This window comes from Falco biarmicus, chromosome 2, assembly GCF_023638135.1.
Source record: "Falco biarmicus isolate bFalBia1 chromosome 2, bFalBia1.pri, whole genome shotgun sequence".
Classification (NCBI taxonomy): Eukaryota; Metazoa; Chordata; class Aves; order Falconiformes; family Falconidae; genus Falco; species Falco biarmicus.
In genome coordinates, this window is record NC_079289.1 from 70,289,512 (window position 1) to 70,314,300 (window position 24,789).

At 43.9% G+C, this 24,789-nt stretch overlaps 1 protein-coding gene across 2 annotated transcripts in view; it reads left to right on the forward strand.

The window, feature by feature from the left end:
- The first annotated feature begins 8,478 nt into the window (after window positions 1-8,478).
- REV1 (REV1 DNA directed polymerase) overlaps window positions 8,479-24,789 on the forward strand; it is a 62,695-nt gene continuing 46,384 nt past the window's right edge. Inside the window, exons 1-4 of one of the 2 annotated variants that reach the window (XM_056328593.1) lie at window positions 8,479-8,669; window positions 21,853-21,919; window positions 22,719-22,851; window positions 24,621-24,789. In XM_056328593.1, the coding sequence (XP_056184568.1) occupies window positions 21,863-21,919; window positions 22,719-22,851; window positions 24,621-24,789 (359 nt within the window). In that variant the 5' untranslated portion in view covers window positions 8,479-8,669; window positions 21,853-21,862. The remainder of the gene's footprint in view (window positions 8,670-21,852; window positions 21,920-22,718; window positions 22,852-24,620) is intronic. The other variant, XM_056328594.1, reaches the window with a different exon arrangement.

Sequence of the window (24,789 nt, forward strand, 5' to 3'; positions counted from 1 at the left end):
TCTATCATCTCATCATCTGAAGCAACTGAAATTCTCTCCAAGGGCATTGCAGAGGCTTCTGCCTACATGCAAAAAACGCCGCAACCCTGTCTTGATCAGTCTCTTCCTCTGGCTCACAAACATTCTCCAGATCTTTTCCTACCTCTAGTCTCAGCACAAGCTTTTTTTCTTTTCTACTACTTCCTGCTACTAGCATTCATGCCATTTCATCCTGCTGACACGCTGTCCTCTTTTCCCCATGTTCCACATGTCCCACATTCTACTTGTTTATCCCTTCCTTAAGTATTAGATCCCTTCAGTCTCTCTCTGGGACTCCACACTGGGCTGAGACAGAGCAGGCCAGACCAAGGCTTTCTCAGGAGCTGTCAGCGTGTTTCCCAGCAGCCCAGAACAGCCAAAGGATAAAGTGGTCCCTATTGCCCCTAATGCACCTTTGATGCGCTGAGACTTGCAGGATTCATAGGAGTATCCAGAGCTGAGTTTGAAGATGCTGTCTTACCGAGTTTTTCTCATTTCAGACTCATTAATTTCTCCCACAGCACATTTCCTAGGTAGCCATTATATGTGATATTTGGATTTTTAGCAAAGACATTTGTTTTGCCTTATCCAATTGTTTCTTTCCTCTCTAACACTTTCTTTTTCTGTATTTTTTTCAATAAAACAGACAGGTTCTGATCCTGTAGCCCATAATCCAGCCTCATGTAAGAAGACTGTGATGCATGGCAGAAAAGTGAGAAGAATATAAGACACTGACTTTTATGAGTAAGATTCATCTTCTTTAATATCAAAATAAAAAAAAATAATATCATGGACCTTTACATATGAGCTAGTCACCCTAGGGTCTCTTTGTAGTCAGCAGAGACAGGTACATTCAAGGTTAGCTCAGCTGTAGGTACCTAAATTAGAAGAAATCAATTCAATTCTTCATTTCTGGTTCCAATAGCATCTTCTATGTCAGCATTCACTAAATCCACCACATCCACTTCACTGGTGTCAATGGCATTTTTCAACACTTGAATTCTTGGAGACACCGCAAGACATATCATGCAAAAATACAGCAGAGTGCAGCTCTGTCTTCCAAATTACCCCAGCATCCTTCCCGGCTGTTAACTGCAAGCTGCAATAGAATCTCTGTAACTTGTTTTTGCAGATATGGCACACACCATTATTCAGGTATCTTGAACCCTGAGAGACAGAACAAAGGTATTGACTAATTTTCACCACTGAAAAGCTGAGCCCTTCTACAGCTTTTTACAGAAAGAAGCCCAGCAATAAAGCCTTGCCATCTGTGCAGAGAGAAGAGAATATGTAAGCTTGTTTGAATGCTGCCGATGGCATCCATTAAATCCCTGGACATAATGGGGGGGGGGGGGGGGGGGGGGGGGGGGCGGAACCCACCAAAACCCACAACACTCTTTGCAGCACTGAACAGCAGTAAAATGTATGGATTTCCGTATAACTGAGAACTCAAACAAATCTGAGAAGACACTGACTCCAAGTAGAAAAAGGGAAAAAAAGAACAGGGATAACTGACCTTGTAACAAGAAAAACCCTTCCCCTGCCTTAACACAAATACAGACTACCTGGAGTTTACATTTCAGAGAGTAAGAACCCTCCTCCTGTGCAACTTGTAAACCAGGCTGAGAGGGACCTGCGAAGTCCTGCAGTCAGCAAGGAGTCCATCTGCTTGGTCACTGTGAAGAGATCCATGTTTCTGAATACAGAGAAACTGGGGAGTTAGGTGAGAGACACAGCTTTAGATTTCTTTATATTATTGTGATCCAATACGCCTACCTAGGATTTTGATGTTGGTCTGGGGTTTTTTCCAATTGCCTAACAGTGACTTTGTTGTTCTGGATCGACCATCCTGTGTTGTAGCAAGCACCTGCTTTTGGCAAAAATCCCTAAGAACATTTGTGTCCAACAACGCTCCAAGCTCGGTTGGAAATTATGAAGAAACTATAACAAGAAACACAGCAAATGAAATGAAGGGATCCATCTCGACTTCTCTTTGAAGTAGGGACACAGCACTTATAATCAATAACTGAATATTAGCCTAGGAAGACTATGAAAAGAAAAGGTCAACGGCATAAAGGCACACATTATATTAGATCTATATATAGATATTGTAATATTACCTAACGATATCTTTTGAGTACTGAGTCATGGTTTCAAATTCATTGAAAACAGGGCTGCAGGTGGCAATCCACTCATGTATATTTGCTCTTCACAAAACCAATTTTGCATTGAGGGAGCTGCTGAAACAGAGATGCCTGAGCCCTATCAGGATGATGTAGAAATCTTTGCAGATGTGCAATTTTCATCTAAAATAAGTTCCACTGCAGTGGCCTGGAGTGCTTCAGCACACAATCACCCAAAATAAAACTTATTTTTATATAGTCTTCCCAGTTCCATGGGCAGATGCAGCTCTGACACAGGACTAGGGGAGGACTCTTCACCATTCAGCTATGACCACAGAATCTGCACCAGTTAGAGAGTGTTGTACTCATCAGTGGTAATGAGTAAGGGGAGGAGAGGACTGAGGGACCTTTAGACCCTTCAGTAAATCCACACTTTGTGTAAAATAGGCCTGATGCACTGGTCCATTCTGGCCACTTTTGCACAACTCCAAAATGAGTACTGGAGAGTACAGCAGGTTGGTAAAACAAAACATCAGGACAGGCTCACGTGCCAGCATTTTCACTCTTCTTCATTGGGCAGGTTGAAAACACAGAACTATCTGTTGGTGACACCTTTCCCTTTGACCACTGGTCTCGTGGACTGCAGCAGTAACATAACAGCCATACTGCTCCATCATTAGCAAAATGCCTGGTGCTAATTGTTGGCTCTGTTTTTTTTTCCAACAGCCTTTTCAGGTTTGTCTGTTTTTCATAATTGTTTTGCTTCCCACCATTTTTTACCTAGATCTTTGCTCTTGTCTTGGGAGTTCCTTCTGTGCAAAGAACCCCACAGCCATTTCCCCTAATGCCAGGCCCAAATGCAGGTTGCCGCTCTCTGCAAGTTTTAGTTTTATGTTGTTCCATCCATTCAGAACCGTTCTTAGCAACGTGGTCAGAAAAAGAAGAAAAGAAAAAAAATATTTGCAAGCGTGGATTATCCTGCAGAGGTTTTTCAGGGTTTTTTGGTTTTTGGGTTTTTTTCTGTGATGTTCAAAAATCATGCAAGAGGGACAGGGATTTCTATCCCTGGCTAGAAATCTTCCTTAGCTTCTTTCACCCTTGAAAGAGCAAGAGTAGCTCTGCTTAGCAGACCTGATTAATTACGATTGTAATAAAACATCTATTCCACCTAAAAATATCTGGCTGCATTGTGTTTTAGGAGCTAAAGAAAACTGGCATCGTGGTGAAAAAGTACGTGTGCACAGCAATGAGCACATTAATGCTAGACCCAAACGCTGCAGATGAGCTTTTACAACAGCCGTTTCACTGGTTACCATGAAACAATAGTGCTCGGTCAGGAAACTACCGCAATAATCCTGCAGCTTTTGCATGTCAACGTTTAGGGCACCGCTACAGTAGTAGGCTGCGTTACTACAGCATTGCAGGAGTTGTGCCATGTGTCTACGTCGTTCATAATTACCCCGACCCTGCGAGAGACGCGCGGAACCGCAGATGAGCACGTACTCCCCCTTCCCTCCGGCGGCCCGGCCGGCCGAGCCTTCACCGGCGGGGGGCCACGGGCTGCTCAGCGGGGCCGTTTAGCCGTAACCTCGCAGCACGGCTGCGGGAACCCCGCGGGACCGGCCGCCCCCGGCTCCCCCCGCCCTGCCCCCCGAGCGGGGCCCGGCAGCGCCTCCGCAGCCCGGGCTGCGGCCGCCCCGCCGCGCACCGCGGGAGCGAGCCGGGGGACGCCGCGCCGGGGGAGGGGCGGCCCCGGGGCGGGGCGGGCTGCGCCCGCAATGCAGCACCGCCTCGCCGGGAGACGCCGGCGGAGCGGCTGCGCCTCCCCGTGCGGTGTCGGTGCCGCCGCCGCGGGTGGCTCCCGGCGGGAGCGGTTCCCCGGGACGGAGCAGGCCCCGGACCCCCGCGCCCATCCGCTCCCCGGGGGTCGGCTTGGCCGGCGGTGGGAGCCGGCGCGCCCTTAGCCGGGGTAACCCCGCCAGCTGCGGGCTGCGGGCACCGGGCTGGTGCGGGAGGGGAAGGGGGGGTGTGCACGCGTGTTTGCGTAGAACAGCACCGCGCTGGCGGCCGCAGCCTGCGCGACGCACGGGGTGTCGCCTTGGGGGTGCTGGGGGCAAGCCCGCACGTCTGCAGAAAGCAGCGTCCCGTAGCTCCGGCTAGAAAAATACCCGGGGGCGCGGCTGGGCGCGCTGTATCAAGCTGCTGAACTACAGGGCTGAACCAACCGGTATTACAGAGTCCAGAGAGCCCAGCCAACACCTCCAGGTGAATTCAGTGTCTCCTCACCTCCTTGCTGCCCCCCCCAAAAAAGCACTTCTGCATTTAGTGCTGAAAACAGAACTCGAGTTGGGGAGTCCCCTGCCTGGCATGAATTCTGGCAGGTCACTCTTCCAACAGGTCCTTGATGAGAACTAGAGAGTGAGCAGTAAGGCTATGCCTGCTGTACGACAAGGAAGAAGTCCCTCAGCTGTCACGTCGCAGCCTGTCTCAATTGGTTGTTTGCTTGTCGGGCAACTGCTGCAGAGCAAGAGCTACAGAAGCTGCAAGCCAGTGACTGGTATGGAAAAACAGCGAGCAGGAACTGGTCGCCAGCTTCCCATTGTCAAGCCTCTCCATTTGGAGATGGGATGAAGGTGGCAAGCCTTCTTTTATTGCATGCTCAGCTTGGCTCTAGTACTAGAGTCAAGCAATTGACAGGGCTTTTGCCCTTAAACTTAACTCCCTGCAGACCAGCAAAATGGTGATGCTATAGCCAGTGCTACATTTTTTCCTTTCTCTGTGGAACAGCTAAAGATTGGCTGGCTGTTGGCCCCCATGTTTAGATGTGCTCCAGCAGCGCAAGATCACTCTGGGAAATGCACGAGACTAGAAGGAACAGACAGAAGTATCAGCGTGGGGAGAGATCTTCCGTTTGTGGCATTACATGCCTCTTCTGACAAGAGACCCAGAGCTGTTCTGTGTTTGTGACAGCCGCCTTCAGAGGCCACAGCAGCCATGACCACTGCTCCATCACGTCTCCCACATTAGGCTGCAAGTAGCATGACACTGAGCCTCTCATATTTCACCTGGAAATTCCTTTGTGCTGAAGTTACTGAAATTACATCAGGCGTACTTTTTGTAAGTTGGAGCAGATTTTGACTCAGCAAGTGGAATTTATAGGTTAAGGTTGCTCAATGATAATGCTTACCTCATTGAGATGCCCCAGCTAAGATCGTAGCCCCACTGAACAGAGGCCTGTAGACAAGTGTCTCCCTCCTCCACCCCAGATTTGATTCCAGACTCAGTGAAGACAGCAAGAATACTTTTACTGAAGTCAGCATGCTTTCAGCCAGGCTTCACCCTGTAAATATTTACCAATGAATAAGCATATGACCCGGTTCCCAATCTGGCAGCTTACAGCCCAAGATGTTTCTCTGTCAGCTCACGAGTCTGCTGGTGCAGATGCACTGCACCATGAGGGCTTTACAAGACATAAAAGATAATTTATGCCTGTTAATATTTGGCCCTTTTCCTAAACTTTCCTATTTTAATCCTCTTTTTAACATTGATTCCTTTCCTTTTTCTGTTTCCTCTTAAACTAATATTGGCCCATTTTAACTAATTGTATGTAATCTTTGCTGAAAGTATAATATGGCTACTTCAGGCTTTTTCACTGTTAACTCTTACCCCCAGCTTTACTTCACAAAACAAAATAGTTGTCCCCACATGCCTCTCTAACTAACTGTTGGTTCCTCTTATAATTTGCTTATATGTCAGCTTCTATTTAAAAATAAAATATAATCATTGACTAACCATTTTAAAGCTGTTCTTGCTAACCTAAATTAATCCCTATTCCACTTGTCTTTCTGCCTTTTTGCTCCACAACTGCCCCCTAGAGAAATAGCTCTGTAAGGAAAAAATAATACACACATCCAGTCATGCCATGCTTTTAACAGTTAGTTTGCTCCAGACTGGCAATTGGTAGAGGCATTTCTCAGCAATCTGGAAAATGCTGGGCCAGTGAAATGGATATATTTTAGATAACATAACTTTTCTGAACAACGTATTTTTCAGAAGCTTTTTTTTCCCCCCCAGGTAATATAACTGCTGATGAAAATTAGAAAGTGGCTAGCCACAATATCTCCAAAATTTGACAGGTTAAAGCTGGTCAAAACTCTAGTTGGTGCTTCCCTCTGGCAGGGAACACCCACATTTTGAAGAGGAGTTTCACTAAAATACTGAGTGAAAGTCAAATATTTGGGGTTTTCTCATGAAGGTGTTATGAAGTTTCCTATAAATATTTTTCTAAGTGAAATGAAGAAATGACACCCTGGTTAAAACAGCTGATGATCAACTAACCGAGGTAGACCAGAATTTGAATTTTCCTTACCCTACCTGAAAACCTTGAGCAGTATGTAACTAGCTATAAGGGAAAGTCTGGACCTTCATAAAGATCTTGGTTTTATCACACAGTGAAGAACACAAAAATTCTTGAAATTGTAACATTTTTCACAGGCCAGGACAACTGTTCCTCTGCTCTGGCAATGCAGGTGGAGAAAGGAAGGTTCCAGGCAAGTGCTTTTCTTACAGAGACAGGCAGGTATAGCTTCATCCCTGGAACTAAGTCCGTGTGGGTAGACTAATGCGCTTCTAGCCAAACTGGAAGTTTGCCTGATATCAATGGGGACACCTAGCAGATCTATCTAAGCGGATACAGTTGTAGGACTGCAACTATTTTCTGTTTATAAAACAAGTTGCATGTAACAGAATTAGAACAGGTAACTCAGTAACAATTTTTCTGTAAGTAGCACAACTAAGGCCTGGTCTCTTAAGGATTTGTGTCTTACTTCCCCATACCACACTAATGCCCACTTTCCTATACAAGGATCCCCCACCTACCCTGTATCTTCCCCCACACGTGGTCCTTCCTGCCTCCCCACAGAGACACTTCACAGCATCCCCAGTTCTCTCCCATGAGCTGTAACTGGGGAAGAACTGGAGAAGGGCCCACACACGTGGTGACCGGTTTGCACAGGAGCATGCTGGCTCAGCACCCGAGTTACCCTGGGCTCTCATGCTGCCTCACTGCTGCTCTTTCTAACAGAACCTGTAACCCTTCACGTTGCGGAGGCCTAGAAGCCTCTGTCAAACGGAGCTGAAACAGCTGCTGGATTGTAAAGTTACCAGGGAAGAGCAGGTGGCACCGCTGCACTTCTCTTAGAAGCCTGCATAATTAAAAATGCAGAATCACATGCCAGGAGCCAGCGGGCGTTATTCCTGTATCCAGCGAGCGGGGGAACAAGCAGCCCCTTTTCCGTGGGAGAAACCCCCTCCAGCGCGCGGCTGCTGCGGCCTGAACCCGGCCCAGCCCCAGGGCCCAGGGCAGGGCCAGGCCTGGGCCGTAACGCCCCCCCGCCATCCCCTACACGGACCCCGGCGCGGAGGGGGCCGCTGCAGGGGCGGCATAGCGCAGGCCCCTCCGGAGGGCCCGGCCGAGGGGCGGCTGGGGGGCACCCGCCATACGCGCCGCCGCCACAGCCCGACTCGCGTCTTTCCCGCCCGCTTCCTCCCTGGGCGGCGGCCCCGGAAGGGGGGGGGGTGCTGCCGCCGCCGGAGGCAGGGGCTCCCCCCGCCGCTGTGGCGCGGCCCGGCCGCAGGCAGGCGGGTTGTGCCCGTGCCGGGGGCAGCGCTCCCACCGCCCCGCAGCCGCCCGCCCTCACGGCTCCTGCCCGCCGCCGCCGGCTGCGCTCACGGGAGCCGCGGCCGCACTGCGGGCAGACACGCGCGCCCCTCGCTTCTGCCGGCCAGGCAGCCGGCCGGTGGCTACCGCGGCCCCTGCCGTTGGGAGGGCCGGGATACAGCGGGCACAAGGGTCGTCTCCGCTCCCGTCGCGTCCCGCTGTGACATGTCTGCCCGCGCCGCCGCTGCATCGGCTTCCACCCCCTTCCCTGCTCTTGCAGCGCGGCCGTCGGGCCTCCAGGAGGCGCAGCCGCTCCGCGCCCTCCGCAGCCCACCCCGGGCGGGGCGGCTGGGGGGAAGGCCGGAGAGGCGCGCGAGCTGCTCGGCTCGCCCCGCCCCCCTCCGTCACGTGCCCGGCGTGAGAGCTCCCCAGCCCTCTCGGCGGAGCGGCGGCCGCGCCGCACGCGACTTTCCGCGGGGCGCGAGCCGCTAGGGGGCGCCCCGGGGGCGGGCGGGCCGGCCGGCTGGCCTGCCCGGCGCGCGCCGCTTGTTGACCGAGCGGCGGTTGGTGGCGCGAGACTCTCTCGTGACGCGCTCGCAGGAAGGGCGGGGGGAGGAGGGGCTGCTGCTGGGGACACCGAGAGGGGGAGGAGGGGGAGGGAGGGAGGAAGGAAGAGGGGGGAGAGAGAGACGGGAGAGCGCGGCCGGGGCTGAGAGCTGGGGAGGAGGAGGAGGAGGAAGGCGGGCAGGAGGCGGCGGTTGCGTGCGTCCGTGCCGCGGGGGGGGAGACGCGATGTGAAGCCCTCACACGGCCCGGCAGGGCAGGCGGCGGCGGCGCCCCGGGAATGTGCGTCTGGGACGCGGCGAAAGGTGAGCGGCGGCGGCGGCGGCGGCGGGGGGCTGCCGGGGCGGCCGCCTTCCCCCCCGCGGCGCAGCTGCCCGGGCCCCCGCGGCCGCCCGGCGCTCGCGAGCGCGGCCCCGTGCGCGCGTGCGGGGGGCGGGGGGAGGCCGGGGAGCCCGCGGGCCCGCAGCCCCTGCCCTGCCTCAGCCCCTCCCCGGGCCCGCGGCCTGGGCCTCCCCCCGCCCCCCGCCGCAGCTCTTCCCCGCTGGAGGGGGGGGGGGGGGGGAGGGGGGGTAGTGTGGCGCGCGGGGTTATGTAACCGGCGCGGGGGCCTTGCTCAGCCCCGCTCGCCCGCGCGGGGGGGGTGTGTGTGCGCGCGGGGGGGGAGGGGGCCGGACCCCTGGGCGCGCGCGCGCGCGCTCTGCAAGTTGCGGAGGGTGTGCCAGGTGTGTGCTGCCGGGGTCGGCCGCCCCCGCTCGCCGCCCTCCCCTCCCCCGCCTCCCGCCGGCTACGGCACCGGGCGGTGCGTGCGCCTGTCACATGGGGCCTGCGCCTCAGACACAACACGGATCGCGGGCAGAGCCGCCGCCGTGCCGCCGGTGTTCTGCCGGCCGAGGGGTCACTGCAGGGAAATGGGCCGGGGGAGGGGCGCGGGGGGCCCGGCCCGGCCCAGCCCTGGCGCAGCCTTGCCCTCGTGCACACACCGCGCGCCCTGGCGCTCGGCCGTAGCAGCGTGCATCCGTGCGGGTTGCCACCGTGTTTGTCACAAGTTGTATTTGCTGAGCAATAGTGCTGGATGTAGCCGCTGTGCTGAAAGGAGGTGGACCTCTGCGTGATGAGTGAGCCTCTGCTTACAAACACGGGGGGACAGATGTGTCCGCTGATGCTTCTTCGCCCCTTCCCTGTCTGATGTTGATGCCTTTTGCCATATACTTACCGTTACTTGACCTGTGATAACTGAGCAAAAATCCCCTGATGGGAGACGCGCGGTAATGGCAGAGATGCACGGTAGTGGCATGTTAACCTTAAGGGAGAGCAAGATAGTATCACAAGCACGTGATTTTTTGATAGAAAATCTGTGTTGTATGCTGTAATGCTCCATTATTTCTGATGCTTTAAAATTGATGTCCAAGCCTTCAAAATGACAGAATACTATGCTCATGTTAATGAGTGATTTTCTTCATGAAGAGATGAGTTGATGTTTGCTCTGCATCTTGATTTAAAAGCCAGGTCCAATCTCAAATTTGATACTGTAGTCCAAAGAACAAAACCCGGGAGATTCTAATTTTGCTATCTGAATTCTTTATTCATTTAGATGCTATTGTTGCTCTGATAGAACTGTTTGAAACAGTTGCCTAATTGCCATTAGTTGCAAGAGGTTATAGTTAAAATTTATTTCTGGTATAGTTCTGTCTAAGGTTTATGACATTTAACACGGAAATCCGAATCTCTGACAAATTCTTTGTCATCTTGTCTCAAGCGTGTAGTTATTACCCGTTCCCACCATATTGGTCTTTTCATTCAGTCCATTTCTTACGCTGGACAGTGTACCAAATCCCTATTAGTAAATAATCCCAAGCTGTCAGACTGGAGGTCATTGGTAGGACAGTATTAGTAGAGGCACAGTGCAGACGCCTGCCTTGTGACTCACTGATGTTTAACTACTTGAAGAAAGATTGTTTTAAAAGTAAAGCTCTAGTAGGGAAAATACATTACCATGTATCAGGCCTTGATAGTAAACTCTTTGTACATTTTTATATGTACAGTATACATGTCTTCAGTACATTATTCAGTAATTGGCCTTTCAAATGTAGCACCAGTCCATCTTTCCGGATAGTACGTACATACTCTTCCTTAGTCACAGCCTGTTCTGATGCAGTGACAGTGTGTTGTAGCCGAGAGCTGATTTTGATGAGTCTTCTCTGATCCCTTGACCCATATATCTTTTTTTTTAAAAGAAGTTTCATGGCAGATTTTCAGTCTTTCTACCATCCCTTTCAGTTGCTAGGGAAATTTTTTAAAAAAAGAATGATTAGAATAAGGAACCTAGTTTTGAGTAGGTAGAAAAAATTAATATGATTACACAGATCTCTTTTAATGAATCAGTTGTTCAGGTCAAGCAGGGAAAGAATAAGTTGCCTGACCCTTCTATGTGCTTTCCCCATTTAATTTGTTAGCTATTGTTTATTTCATGAAGAATGAGTTTGTTTGGATTGAACGTTTTTCTGTTTTAATTAAAGGTGTACATTATTGTCACTGAGATCTCTGTCAGCCCTTAGCAGCATGTTTGCCTTGTATAGATACAGCAAGGGAGCTAAATATCCAAATGTTGAAACCCTCCCTCAAGGATACAGTGTAGATTAATTTGGTGATAGTGCTATGTGTTTACCTAAGCATAGCAAAATGAGGAAAAATCGGAAGCAAGTAGAAATGAGGGTGGCCATGGAGTTACGAAGAAATTTGAAAGTAAGAGAGCAAATCTAAGCGAATGGAAAAAAGCATGAGCAATTCTCAAAGGTGTAATATAGTACACTTGTTGAAGTTGGGGTTTTTTTGTCTTCTTCTGAGAGATAAAATTGTGTAGTGCTTCTCCCCAGGAGCAGCTTTGTGCTCTGTTGTGGAAACCAGACAGCATTTTAATTGGAGACACAAAGGTTTTTAGGGAGGAGGGCCTCCCATGTCTGTGGTCTCCCCACTTCTGTGTGTCATGTGGAGTAACTGATGTTGGTAAGGCAGAAGTCAGAATTAGGAAACCCTTCTTTCTCACTCTTCAGTGGAAGAGAGGTGAGTAGAACAGCTTTAAATTCTACACTGTGATGGTAACTTCCCTTCCTGTGACTTGTGTTTTCAAAACTAACTGAAGGACTGCTGCTAGTACAGTTAAGGAATCTGTGACCATTAAATCTTATCTGGCAGATAGTTTTACTTTGGTATACCCATAGAAACGATATTTTATCTTCTGTATTCTTTGGTGGAAACACCTAAGCAGATCATGGTCCCTGAATTTCAGTGTTACCTTTTTGGGAAAGTAATATTTTATTAATTGGGGGTGGGGGTGCGTGGGGCGGGCAGAGCAGAGCAGGGCAGGTGACTCTTCCTATCTCAAAGCTTCGGGTCTCCCAGTTTCCCAATGGGTATTCTACCTATTTAATAGTGCTGAAGCAGGTGGTTTGAAATTTAGTTGTATAAATAAGGTTTAGCCATGTTGTGGTTAACTGTTCTGTGTTGGTTTTGCTTTCTGTCCCCAGCTATCTGTAATTACTTCTAACCAAATCCCAACGTAAGGGAGTTAGTAGTTGTAACCTCCTTATTTGGTTTGCTTGAATTCATGCAGTCCTTTTCAGCTTCTTGATTTATGAAAGTAAATAATCCTGAAAAAGAGAAGGCTAATTTCACTTAGGAGAAGACACTGCTCAGGTACCTTGCAGAGTCATTCTTGCAAATGCAGGTGGATGGGTTTGAATGCCAAACGTCAGCAGTGCAAAGCTGCACAGAGTAGGGTTGAGAAGTGCTCTGGGGTTTGTCCGTATTGACTTTAGAGATTGGCAGTCTTCTGGCAGAGCGTGAGGTATGTAGTGTATTGTGGCAGGATCCTGGGGACTGTTGCTAACTTTTTTTTTTTTTTTTGTTAGGTTCCAATTGTCAGTGAATATCCAAAGTAAAATAAAGCCCTGTCCACGATGTTCATGACTTCATCTTTTTGAGGTGACTCAGGTCAGCTGTTAGTCCAGTGAGTCAGCATCCTGGACAAATGGTTGTACTCCACTTACATGATTTTGGAAACCTGGGAGCTGTTGCTGTTTAAAAGAAGTCATGAAATTGCTGATAATTCTTACGAATAGGAAAGTCTGTGACCCCATGACATGTAAGGTGGATGGTTAGTGCAGTTTACCAAGTAGAGTAAATGTGTTTTACCATTTTGTGCTTTTGAAAGCGACTCCCAGTTGAAGTAAAGAACTTAAGTAATGGTCTGTATTGAAAGGATACGGTTCCTGGTTTCTGAATCTGCCTGTTGTTTTCAGGAAACATTAGAGCATTGGGAAACTGGAAATACTGGCTTTTCAGTCACTATTTCCTCTGTTTCCATGCTGAAATTACATTATTTGGTAAGCAGTTCTAAGAACTCTCTTGTAAAACAATACTGGATGAGAGGTAGGGGTAATGACTTTTCACTCTTAATTTCTGGCTGATCAGGAATTTGAAGTTGTAAGTGTTGCCCTTCCATAATGATTTGCGTAACTTCTATGTTGATTTTTTAACTTAAGTTTTACTAGCATCATGTTTGCCTGGGGTAGGCCATTTTTGCTCTGTAGTCTTTTTATATTGATCTGTCTTCACTAGGCAGCAGTGTGACACTGTTACTGTGATGTTAGAGGTACTTGAAATACCAATTTAAAACCACTTCAGGCCAAGGATGCATTTCGTATTTGAGTTTTATTTAGGGATTCTAAAGAACTAGAGCATTTCTGTTTTGTCCTAAGAAATTAGAACTGTATTTTTCCTGGAAAACATGAAAACACTGTGCTCTAGCTTTTCCCTTTCCTCCAAATCCAAAAGGAAAGTTGAGAATATATCGTTGGGTCAGATCAAAAGTTCACCTAGGTGATAGTAAAGAAACATATTGAGATACTTTGGCTTTATATTCTGAGTTCCTGTAGTTCGTTACATTAAAAAAAAAAAAAAAAAAAGGTTTTTATTCCATTCATCTGTTCAACCCATGCAGACTTTTAGCGTCCTTGGTGTCCTGTGTCAGAGAGTCCACAAAAACCTAGGCAACAGATGAAAAAGTATTTCCATTTGTTTTGATCTGTCCACTTACTAGTTTCATCTCATTCTTCCTAGTCTTGTTGGTCTGAGTTGATGATAAAAGTAATATCCATGGAGTAATGAAAGATGCAGAAAACTTGAACAGAAACTTAAAACTTCAAGGTTAAGCATAGAAGCCCTATCTTGTGAAGATTCTACTTCAAAAAAGATTTTGCAGCTTTGAGAGTTTCAAAGGGAAGTCCAGAAAAACATGGGAACTTGAATACGTAATGTCAGTTGGAATTAAGTAATATCATTTAAAAGCTGCTATGAACAGAAAATCTGCCAGTTTAAATACTGAATCTGTAGTCATCAATACCTTTGCTGGTGAAGTTACTTTGCTGCTGTATGTGTTTAGTGCTGCCTGTATATGAGTAGAGGGGGGTCTTCCTTAATATCTGACATCAGTTACCACTTGAGATTCACACAGTGGCTATCTTATCTTTTTCCCTGAAAAGCCTGTCCCTGATCAGCACCTGCCCAGTGTACATGGATAACATTGAATTGAGCATAAAGCACAACTGCCCTCAACACTTCCAAAAAAAACCCCCAACAGACCCAACACACAAACAAACAAACAAAAAAACCCAGGTAGAGAAGAAGTGGTGCTTTATTATTAGCACCATAGAAAGAGAATTTCCTTTAGGTGATTTACAGTCCATTCACTGATGCTATTGAGAGTCCTAATTCCTATACAAGAAGATACACTTCTTATTGTGATTTTAATGGATTTTATTCTGGAATCTAGCATTTAGAAACTGGCATAAAGACTGAGTGTGCCAAGTCCTCTTGGGGTTGAAACTCCAAAAGAATCTTAAGTGCAGAAGAGAAGTAATGAAGCCAGTTGCTGAAGTCTGCTGAAACTTCCCAGTGTATTGTGGCAATAAGAACATTGTATCAAAGAGGTAATATTTAAACTAAAAAGTGGATTGAGCTACATGGTTGAATATAGCAGTGAAAATTTATGAAGAAGAGCCACTCATCACTGAGGAATTGTGAAGGAGGGGCGGGAAGCTTTACCAGAAAATGCAGAAATGTTGAAACTGAAGCCAGAGTCTTCTGTGAGAAGAAGAATTGTTGAAAAAGAAAACCAAGTTGAGCCACTGCTTGTGACAAGCTCTAAATGGACTGTAGCTGCTACTGAGCATTATTCCTAGAGGGGAATGAAACATTGACAGTTGGTCTCAAATTGCATCTGGCTTGCTATTTTTCAAAAAACTAACCATTTCAAATCCCATGTGTAAAAGCAAAAAGAGTATTTTCTTGAAAACAGGTTGCTCAGAGCTGGTGCAGACTTTCCAGTGATACTGTTTTCTGTACCTTGTGCTCATGGTTCCTTAAATTGTGACAATTAAAACAATTCTGTCCCAGACTCAAAATCAGTTGTGGAAAGGTCTAAACTCTTTTGTCTTCTACAGCTCTCATATAAAGGGTTGCCTGTTGTACAACTGCTTTAGGTCATTGTGATGATTTGCCAGCAAAAGAAATGTATTTTTCTTTGTTGTTACTTGTATGTGAAGTATTTAGTCCTTGATGTTAAACTAAACTGGTCTGAAATAAAGACCATTTTGAGTTGCAAGAATAGTCAGTTCAGAAACTGGATTAGTTTAGCAAAGAGTTCTTGTGTGTTTCTGGAGGAGCAATTGAACTGAAGGTCACAGTGTCATTTCTTTGCTGTCAAGCTCGAATGAAAGTATGCATGGATAGTCATCTACATATAAGGAGTTGATTCTGAAGAGCTTTGTTTTTTTCATGCTTTATGGAAAGGTGTATGGTGTTTCACCTTTCTAGAAAACGCCATGGATATTCCTATTTTAGAAAAATAGTATTACAGCTTTGTGTCTAATACTTAATTTGCCCAAGATTTTAATGATTGTTCATTCCTAATTTATACTCTTAGGTTTACTCACAGGGGATTGGGCTGGTATTGGGTGTTTTTAGGGGGACAGATATTTTTCAAGTTTCCTTCAGTTAATTTCATTTCTGTTGCTCTGAAATATTATCAGAGATTGAACTGCAAAACAGAACTTGCTGGTTGAGTCTATAGCATCAGGTGCTTGTAGTTAGAAGTGATAATTGTATGGACACATGTGGCCTAAGGTGGGGAGCTGTTCTGTTGTAACGTTCTTTGAAAACTCTCACCCTATGGAACAGGTGAGGTAGCCTGTCCCTCTTGTTTACTGCTGGGAGGGGGGAACATAAGCAGGGCTAGTTGATGAATAGTAGCTAGCTCATTGCAACTCTATCCACATTTACACCACAGTTAGTTAGTTATAGCCATGACCCTAAAAGTGGGTTTCTAGAAATGGGTAAGATAATCTGAAGGTGCCACCAGCAATGAGAGGAACAGTCCATTCCTCTTTTCTGGCCAGACTGCTTTGGCTTTGTCAGATAACTTCTGTGAGTCACTGTAGCTTGCGGAACTGGCAGGAAACTAACCCATAAAATTACGTCAATTTTCTATTGATTTGGTGAGCTGAATTGCACATAGCACCAGTATGAACATAGGGGTCATGTGCGTTCAGAGGTAATGGAAAGGTTGGGAAGAAGGGATAAAGCCTGTTAGGCCAGCAGAGATTGGGGGGAGAACTATCACTTTTGGTGTGGCAGTCAGCCATCAAGTTGACTCAACCATCTTACAAAACTTCACCCTGAGAGTTTATTTCCCGCCTAGAATAAAATTCAGTTGCGTTGCAACATACTAATTAGTTTTATTTTAATATGGAACAGTAGTGTTAACTCTGAAGTGTCTAAAATCACGGAGATTTAAAAACACAGTATCTTAAAATAAACTTTTGAGCTGTCTTTTTTGTATTATTTTTAAGTTCTTTTGCTGGGTTCTGAACTTTTCAATATGTGGTAGAGAACAGTTTTAGACCCTGTAGCAGCAGCTCTTTTCCAGAAGGCTCAGCCAAGAATAGGACTGTCTTGTGCTGAGAAATGTGTAAACACGTAAGACAGTTCTTTCCTCAAAGAGCTTGCAGACTAGTGCCAAGTAGAGTGGTGAGTTTGATGTGGGAGCTGGAATGTAGATGCATGAAATTCAAACAGGCCACAAAATACCCACTTGGTGGAAACAACTTTTAAACCCTGCTGAGCTGGGATGGATTCAATCTACAGTTCAAGCAAAAGGTTCTGATACTCATTAGCAGTGGCCCAAGATAGCCATACTTCTGTTAGCGGTAGAGTTACACCTTCAAGAATAAGGCTTGTTGTGTTTGAATACATTAATTAAATCGAGTTCTTTTGCAGTAGGACATTGAGAGGATGTTCACTCTGGTCAGAGTGCAAGATAGCTGTTACCATGTGTTATTACACTTTCACTCAGCTTTCAGTTACCTGGAATTGGATTGTCTGGATTAGAGTTTACTTGTGCTGTGTATGTAGACACAAGTTTGGCAGGGTGCTTTGTTGAGTCACAGCCTCATTTTGTCTTTGGAAATAGTTCATATGCTTTCCAGTAGTGTGGAGCCATTAAGTGTATATTCTGCCAGATTCACGTTGGCTACTTGAAGAGGCAGTAGAAATGTCTCTGCACCGTTTACCTGGAAAAGGGAATGTTGACAAGGGTAGGGCAGAGACAGGTCAGGTTTGGGTAGGACTGGTACTGACTGGGAATTAAAAAGCCCGTGAGGATCCATATTAACTTTTTAAAAGAGTCATTGAGATCTGTATTCTGTGCTCCCAAGCATTTTTTCCCCATAATACCTGTGATTTTGGTCTGGGTTTGACTGTTACCTGCCTTACCCCAACTGCCTGTGATGATAGAAAGCCACTTGTCTTAAAATAAAAAACACACTGTCTTGAATTTAAAGTTTTTTTAAGAAATAACTCCTGCATCAGACTGTGTATGCAACAGATGAAACTAAAAGGAATATTAACATCAACGTTCATATCTACATTCCTTGTTTTGCAATCTAAAATCTCTCAGTTGCTGTGCAACTGTTACACACACACAGACATGTTTACAGAATCCACGGAATATAGACTTAACATTTCATTCCATTACCTGATCTATAGGCTTTGATTAATAGTCTTTAATAATAGGATTAAGTGGTTGTGGATTGGCAAGTATAATGCTAGGCCTGTGAAGCAGTGTGCAAAAAAAGGGTGTTGCATATTTTTTCCTAGTGGGCTGTATTGAGTACTTCTGAGCTGCCAGTCATGTACAAAGCATCAAAACTCTTAGTTTCTCTTCTAGCTTCAGTTTTGAAAAAGATTGCCCAATAGAAATTTGAATTTTAGTTAAATAACCCTATTTTGTAGAACAGTAAGATTTTAGCATTTGTATGTGGTCTCGAAAGAGATTCAGGGCCAAATGATGTTAATTTTGATCACAGGAGGTTTTAGTTTGTATTTTTTCTTTCTTGAAAGGTTGTTTCTCTTGCACTGAAAACTTGGATACTGTTCCTAGGAATACTGTTTCTACTGTTATGAGCTTTTGTGCAGTTTCAGAGTTTGTCGGCATTTTTTTTTTAATTGCTGAAGATCTCTTTGTAGTCCCAGGTCCAGAATGTGAACATTTCAATTTTATTTAAAAAGGTTTTTTTCCAGGTGAAGGGTCACTTTATGGCTTGTCCTTCAGGCTCTGGAGATACCCTGAAAACTAGTAACTATGATGGTTCACTGAGTCATTGTGCGTTTGTGCTCTCGAATTTGTGAAAACAGAGAAAATATTCTGAAACAAGTTAGATACTATAATCACCGAAAGTGTGAACTCTTGTTGGAAATTGGCCTGCTTGTGATGGGTGTTTAAGTCCCTTGCCTTGATTTCCGTACATCTCCTCTGCCCCCTACTTCAAGGGCTCTTTATAACACAGTTCTCTTACTCATCCCTTCGTCATGATTCCTATAGAGGGAGCATCATATCATCCTTGCAATTCTTATTTCATGAACCAATGAGCATGTTTCAAATCTTGCCTAACTTTTCCACTCATTTAATACGCCTTGTGCAAGATGTCTCTCATGCTCGTTTGTTCCTTACGTTTCTGGAGGCAGCTGTAGAGGTTATCTTCATTCTCAAGGAAAAACTCACACTGTAAGTGCAAGTCCTTAGCAGTGGAGATTTTCCTTAGTCCAGAAACCTTGTAGTCCTGGAATTACAAAGTGAGAAATTAGTCTTCCAGGTTTTCGTATCAGTATTAAGAAAACAATCCACAACTCTGAAGACCTGAGGCAGAGGCATCTAGTAATCGCTGAAGTACCATGTTCCTAACGACTGTTTAGAACTTAAGTGGACTGGCTGAGTCAAAAATCGCATCTGCCAAGGAAATGGTAAATCATCAGATGTTGTAAGTAGGCATTACAGCCCTAGCTTCTCTAGTTTTGCGGGCTCTAGGAAGACAGCTTTTGAGCAGTTGATACGTCCTGTTTTTAACACACTAGTTTTCACCAAACTAGGCACATACCCATGATTCTGATTTTGACTGGCCCCACTGGTTGTGGTGTTCTGATCTAATGGCTTTTACACTAGAGACATTTCTTTCTCGCCTCCCAGTGTCCTGAATAAAAATTAAATGTGTTTCAAGAAGATGTGTTTTCAGAAAAGCTTGCCCTCCTGAAGGCAGTTCTTCAGTTTATCAGGCATTAGATATTTTAGTTTAAGCAAGAGGTTGTCTATATAAGCATCAGAGTAACTACCTCTCAAATCCTGTCTTCTTAAGAACTCAGTGATTGGGATAAAGAATGTCTTTTACTAGACTGATGTTGTGGTGATTTACATTGTGCATTTCACACAGTCTTGAAGGTTCTTGCTTTTTTTCAGAGTAAGAATTTCTTTTCATATGTGATTTTTGTTTGGTAGACTCAGAATCATAGAGCAGCCCAGATTGGAAGGGACCTCAAAAGAGGTATCTAGTCCAACCGTTCATGGGTAGGGAAGCCTAGATGAGATTATCTAGCATCCCTGTCCAGTTGCAGCTTGAAAATCTCCAGTGATGACTCAACTGTCCCTGGAGAGGTTGTTCCAGTGATCAGTTGTTCTTGCTGTAAAAAATGTCTGTCTTAGATGAAACCTCTCCTCGTACAACTCGTACCCATTACCTCTTGTTCTCTCCATGTGGCTTCTTGTGAAGAGAGAATCTCTGTCCTTTTCGTAGCAACTCTGTAAGACTTTGTCATCCTTTATTAAGAAGGAGAAAGGGTAATCAATATTTAAAATTCTGGTGTCTCTTACAAGCCCATACACTGATTCCTATACTATCTAAAACCACAAGATGACATTTTCATGATTTTATTTTTCTTGAACGTAGACTTTTCTGTTTTCTTCAATAGCTTCTTAGCCAGAAGTGATAGATTTGAATTACAGTGGACTTCAGCTGATGGAGAAATAGAATTTTTCCATATGAAAGAAATAATCTAGCCATTTCCAGTATGTACTGTCCTCTACAGGAAAAAAGTCAATTTTGTATTTCATGTGGTCATCTAGATCATCTCCTCTCATTTTTCTCACTGCTCCTTAAGAGTTCTGTGGTATCTGTTAGATATAATCCAAACCACTAAAAATTAATTTCAGGAAGTCCAGTATCTTGGAAATGGGTCTCTGGGTAAAAAACACAGGTACCTAAAGAGAAAATATGGCATACTGAGGAGGAATTGCTTGGGTTTGGTGGTTGGTGTAGAGCTCATCTCCTTGACATGTGATTAATCTTCATAATTACATACATATGTGTAGGTTATGTATTAAATTACAGCAACTATAAGAACAGATGAGTGCATCATGGTCTTCCTGTGCTTGCAGAGGTCCTGAATCATACCACTGAAGTTTGTCTTTTCAAGGTAGTTGTACCTGCTTTGACTAATTCTGCGGTTGCCTAATTTGGTATATTTGCAGTATTCAATGAAAACAATCATATTTATGAAAACTTTCCTGCAGCTGTGTCTTGGTTTGCAATTAAACTTGCCTGCAGTCCAGGGTGGTTTCACTGGATTTCAGAGTATGCCTGCTTGGTAGCCCTAGAACAAAAGGGATTTAAGAGAAGAAAGCCAGAATTCAACTTTCAGCCAGGTTCAGAGGAAACAAAATTTTAATGTGATAAATGAGGCAGTCTTCAGAACAGTGCAGTAGAAGGCCTGGATAGGAAAATACCAAAATGTGTTAATCTGCATCCGCAGTTGTGTGTGCTTTCTGGTAGGCAGGAGACTGAGAGAAACTTCTGTGCTCCATTACTGGACAATGCTATGGACAGTCCAGAGAATAGGTATCTTCTCAAAAGTAGACAAGGATGAAAAACCCAATTCACTTCTGTCTGTGTATTAAGTGTAGTTTTGTGCATTTTTATGGAGGATAAATGAATAGAAATCAAATATTTAATGAAATAAAGGTGACTGGTTTAAATCTTCCTTCTAGTTTCAGAGTCCTGTCCTCATGCTCTAAGGACAAATAGCCCTAAAAGACAAAACAGTGGTTTTATTTAGGGAACTGGTTAGAGCAGAAAGTGAGAGGTGTAATAGCAGGCAGTGATCTCATGATCTCACTACATCATTAATCAATATTTTAAAATCAGTGTTACAACAGCTATAGTTAATGTGAATCACTTGGGTGCAGTGAACACTTGGCCACAGTCCAAAATGTTTCTGTTTTCTCTCCACCAGTTCTGTTCTAGCCAACTAATAGCTCATCTGGGGATGCTGCTGTGTACAGCTCATGGTCCAGGGATAAGTGTCTTGCATAAAGGAAAACTGCAATTTGGCTGGTTGGGTATATTTATTTACTTATTATTAAGCAACACAAACAAACAGACCACCCCAAAGAAACAAATCACAAACCTAGCTATTATAGGTCATACTAGATAATATAAACAACTGCTTTTTCAGTGACCATGAGATGGCCTTTGTTTTTTTGCTTTTATGTGATGTATTGCACTGGAGCAACAAGCGTTTGGACCTTCTGTAATTAGCTGTAAATCCACTGGTGAAATTAATCCAGTCTGTAGTACCGGGAGGTGTTTGCCTGCATCCCACCATGTAGATAGTATCAAACAGGAAATAAAACATTGTTTCTGACTTGGGCAATATTTTGCATGAACAGTAGCAATTGTATTTAAGAGCCTGTTATTATTCTTTTTTTATAGGAGATGTATGATGAACAGGGAGGATTTAATAAATCATAATGGAAATCGAGCATTGTAATGAGTTTTCTGTATTCTGGTGAACAGAACAAAATGTACATGTGTGTTTCTTGATACATAGCAGGAGCTACAGTGTGCATTACTACAAAACTGAGGAACTAGTTTTTTATGCAGTTTTTCATTTCTAGGATAACTGTGTAACTCATATACTTCAGTGAAGCCCATTTGAAAATGTAATCTCTGTGATAATCTGTAGATGGCCTGTAATGCATCATTGAAATGTCACCGATGATGTTACTAAACATCTAATTGATCAAGCATTGTTCTTCCTATGCAGAAGCTTCAGTATGAGGCGGGGTGGATGGCGGAAACGGGCTGCCGATGGCGATGGCTGGGGCATATGGGTATGTTCAAAACCAAGTGGCTTTTTTTTCTTTTTTTAAGAGGTAAATGGAAGTGTGGTTAAAAAGGGTTTACAATTTTGTTATATATGCTAAAGGTAATGCTATAAATTAAACCCTTTTGCTTCACTTGAAAACACATAATTAACTTCAAAAGAAATTTTTAAAATGACCAGGTTTTGAAGTCTTCATTCACAGTAATCCACTAAATTGCATTGTTAATAAGTGCAGACCTTTGAATAGCTTTAAATCACCATTTAAAAACTAAACTAAATAATTCTAAAACTATGTATGGTTGTTTCCATGACATTCTGTGTAGTTGGAGAAACAATAACTAAGTCACCTAATTTACATAAATATTTATGATACTACTGTCTCATGTATATTTAAGAACTGAAAATGCATGGAGCTCTAATGAATATTCTCTACATTGTTTCTTTAGGCGAAAAGCCTCCAATTTAGCATCCAGACTTGCATCATTCCCTTGTTTCTTTTTTTTTTCTTCTGTAAGAATTTTTATATAGATAGAATCATTTTTGTATGGAATAAGATGAAAGAAGTATGAAATAAATCCTTCCATGTTGGTAACAAGATGCAATTATCTTATAGATAAGAAATCAGGAGGATTTATTATTTTTCATTTGGAAAAAGAATATATCTTCCGTATGTCAACCAAAATCAATTTGAGGGGATGCTGCTTACTTTTCCAGTCTTATAATTGATCAGTTTCTGTCTGTAAATGTTAGAAAGTAAGACTAGCAATCATGGGTTTGGTTTTGTTTTGTTTTAACTTAAAAATTAGGGCGGGTACATGTCAGCAAAGGTTAAGAAATTGGAGGATCAATTCCGGTCAGATGCAGCCATACAGCACCAGAGGGATGGAAATTCTTCAAGTATCTTTAGTGGAGTCGCCATCTATGTCAATGGTTTTACAGGTGAACCTTTTATTTTTTTAAGAGTCTGTTCTGATTTAGTGTCAGTTTACCATCCTAAGTGGCGTAAAGAACTGTAAAACACATTCTTTTGCAACTAAGTAAATACGTAACTGTTACTGTGTATGTTTTGCATATTCTGGTCCTTTGTATGTCATGAGTAGGATTTTCAATACAAAATCAGATTTGGGTTCTGAATATAAATATTATTTTACTGAATCATTTGTGTGAATGGTCACCAATAGAAGTAGGAGTAAATTTTTCCACCCTTCTGCAATCTTACTCTTTGAAATGAAACCTTTTAACTTCTTCCATATTCCTACATACATTATATTTTTAATTTTCCAGACTGTTGATGGTTGGAGTGTATGCATTAAATTTATGTTTGGGTGGATATGTTGGGGTTTTCTTACTCAGAGTGGCATAATGCTTGAGACTGAACCCACTCATAGAGGAAGGATGAACAGAAGAGGTAGAACATATGTATGCTTTGTCTATCATGGAGTGATAGTGCATGTTATCTGGAGTAAGATTTTTAATCAACCATCCTTATGTTAGTATTTCTCCTGGGCTCTGTAAAGCAGCTCAATAACCTTTTTGAAACTTCACAAAAGCCTTTTTCAGGGACCTATGCCAGGAATGTTGTGACTATTATCTAACTGATGCGTACAGCTTCTATGATATGGAGCAGTGCTGGTTTGAGTACAGGACTCAAACAGACTGAAAAAAATTAAGGTGGACGTGGTAAACTATTAATACATCTGAATCAATTACTTTAATACAGGTAGTTTCTTTAGTGAAAATCTAGCATTTGCATATTCTTTGAAGTACTAGTTCCTAAATAGAGCTTTTCAAGATGGTTGTCCAAAAGGCTGGAGTAGGAAAGGGAATGCTTGGGGAAAATGTGTGCTTTAATTTTTAGGTAAAAGTTAGAGGTATAATCAAGTGTTAGAAATATTGTGGAAGTTGACAGTAGGCCACTGGAAGCTGGAAGTAATGGTAATTTTATTCTTAAAAAAAAATTCTCCTTCCTGTATTGATAAACTTTTTTTTTTTTTTTTTTTTTTTTTTAGTATCCTGTGCTGGATTTACTATTCAAAACATTTGTGCTGGCCCAAATCTTTCGGTGCCAGCGTGGTACAACAGGGAAGGCTTTCCAAAAGCTAAAACTTGTTTCTTTTTTTTTTTCCCACTTCTGCTTGCAAAATAAGTACTCTTTTTAACACGATTGAGGGGATAAGAAGAGATGTTAGTTTTTAAGGTATTCTCTGTTCGCTGTAACAATTGAAGAATAACCTGGTAAAGAAAGAGTGATTTAACTGCTTCAGTAAATCAGAAATTGTACAGTCGTTCTGTGCTGTTGCTAACACTTTTGATACTAATTCTTTTCTATTGCTTCTGGGTATAAATTACTCTCCCAAACTGTGGTGAAAAGATGAGTGAGCTAGTCTCATTTTGTGTTATGTTGAGGTAAAGTGTTTTTAATGTAGTCTAGCATTAAATCTATTTGATTATTCCCCCCATACATGTTGTGGAAAGATCCTCTAACAAGTAGAATGTTTACCTTTTGAATTGGTCTCTTCAAAAACACAGTTTTTTACATTTCTTCAGAAATGCTTTTCTGATTTGTTCTTTGAAGAACTTGTAAGGTTTTTCTGAAGGAAAACAACAGTTTGTACTCTTTCAGGTCATGGCGTCATATTTCTCAGAGTTGTTTTTCTTACTGTATTTGCTGACAAAAACCAGAAATATTTCTCGTTTAAATTTTATAGATCCCTCAGCTGATGAATTAAAACGGCTAATGATGTTGCATGGAGGCCAATACCATGTATACTATTCCAGATCAAAAACAACTCACATCATTGCCACAAATCTTCCAAATGCCAAAATAAAAGAATTGAAAGGAGAAAAAGTAGTTCGGCCAGAGTGGATTGTGGAAAG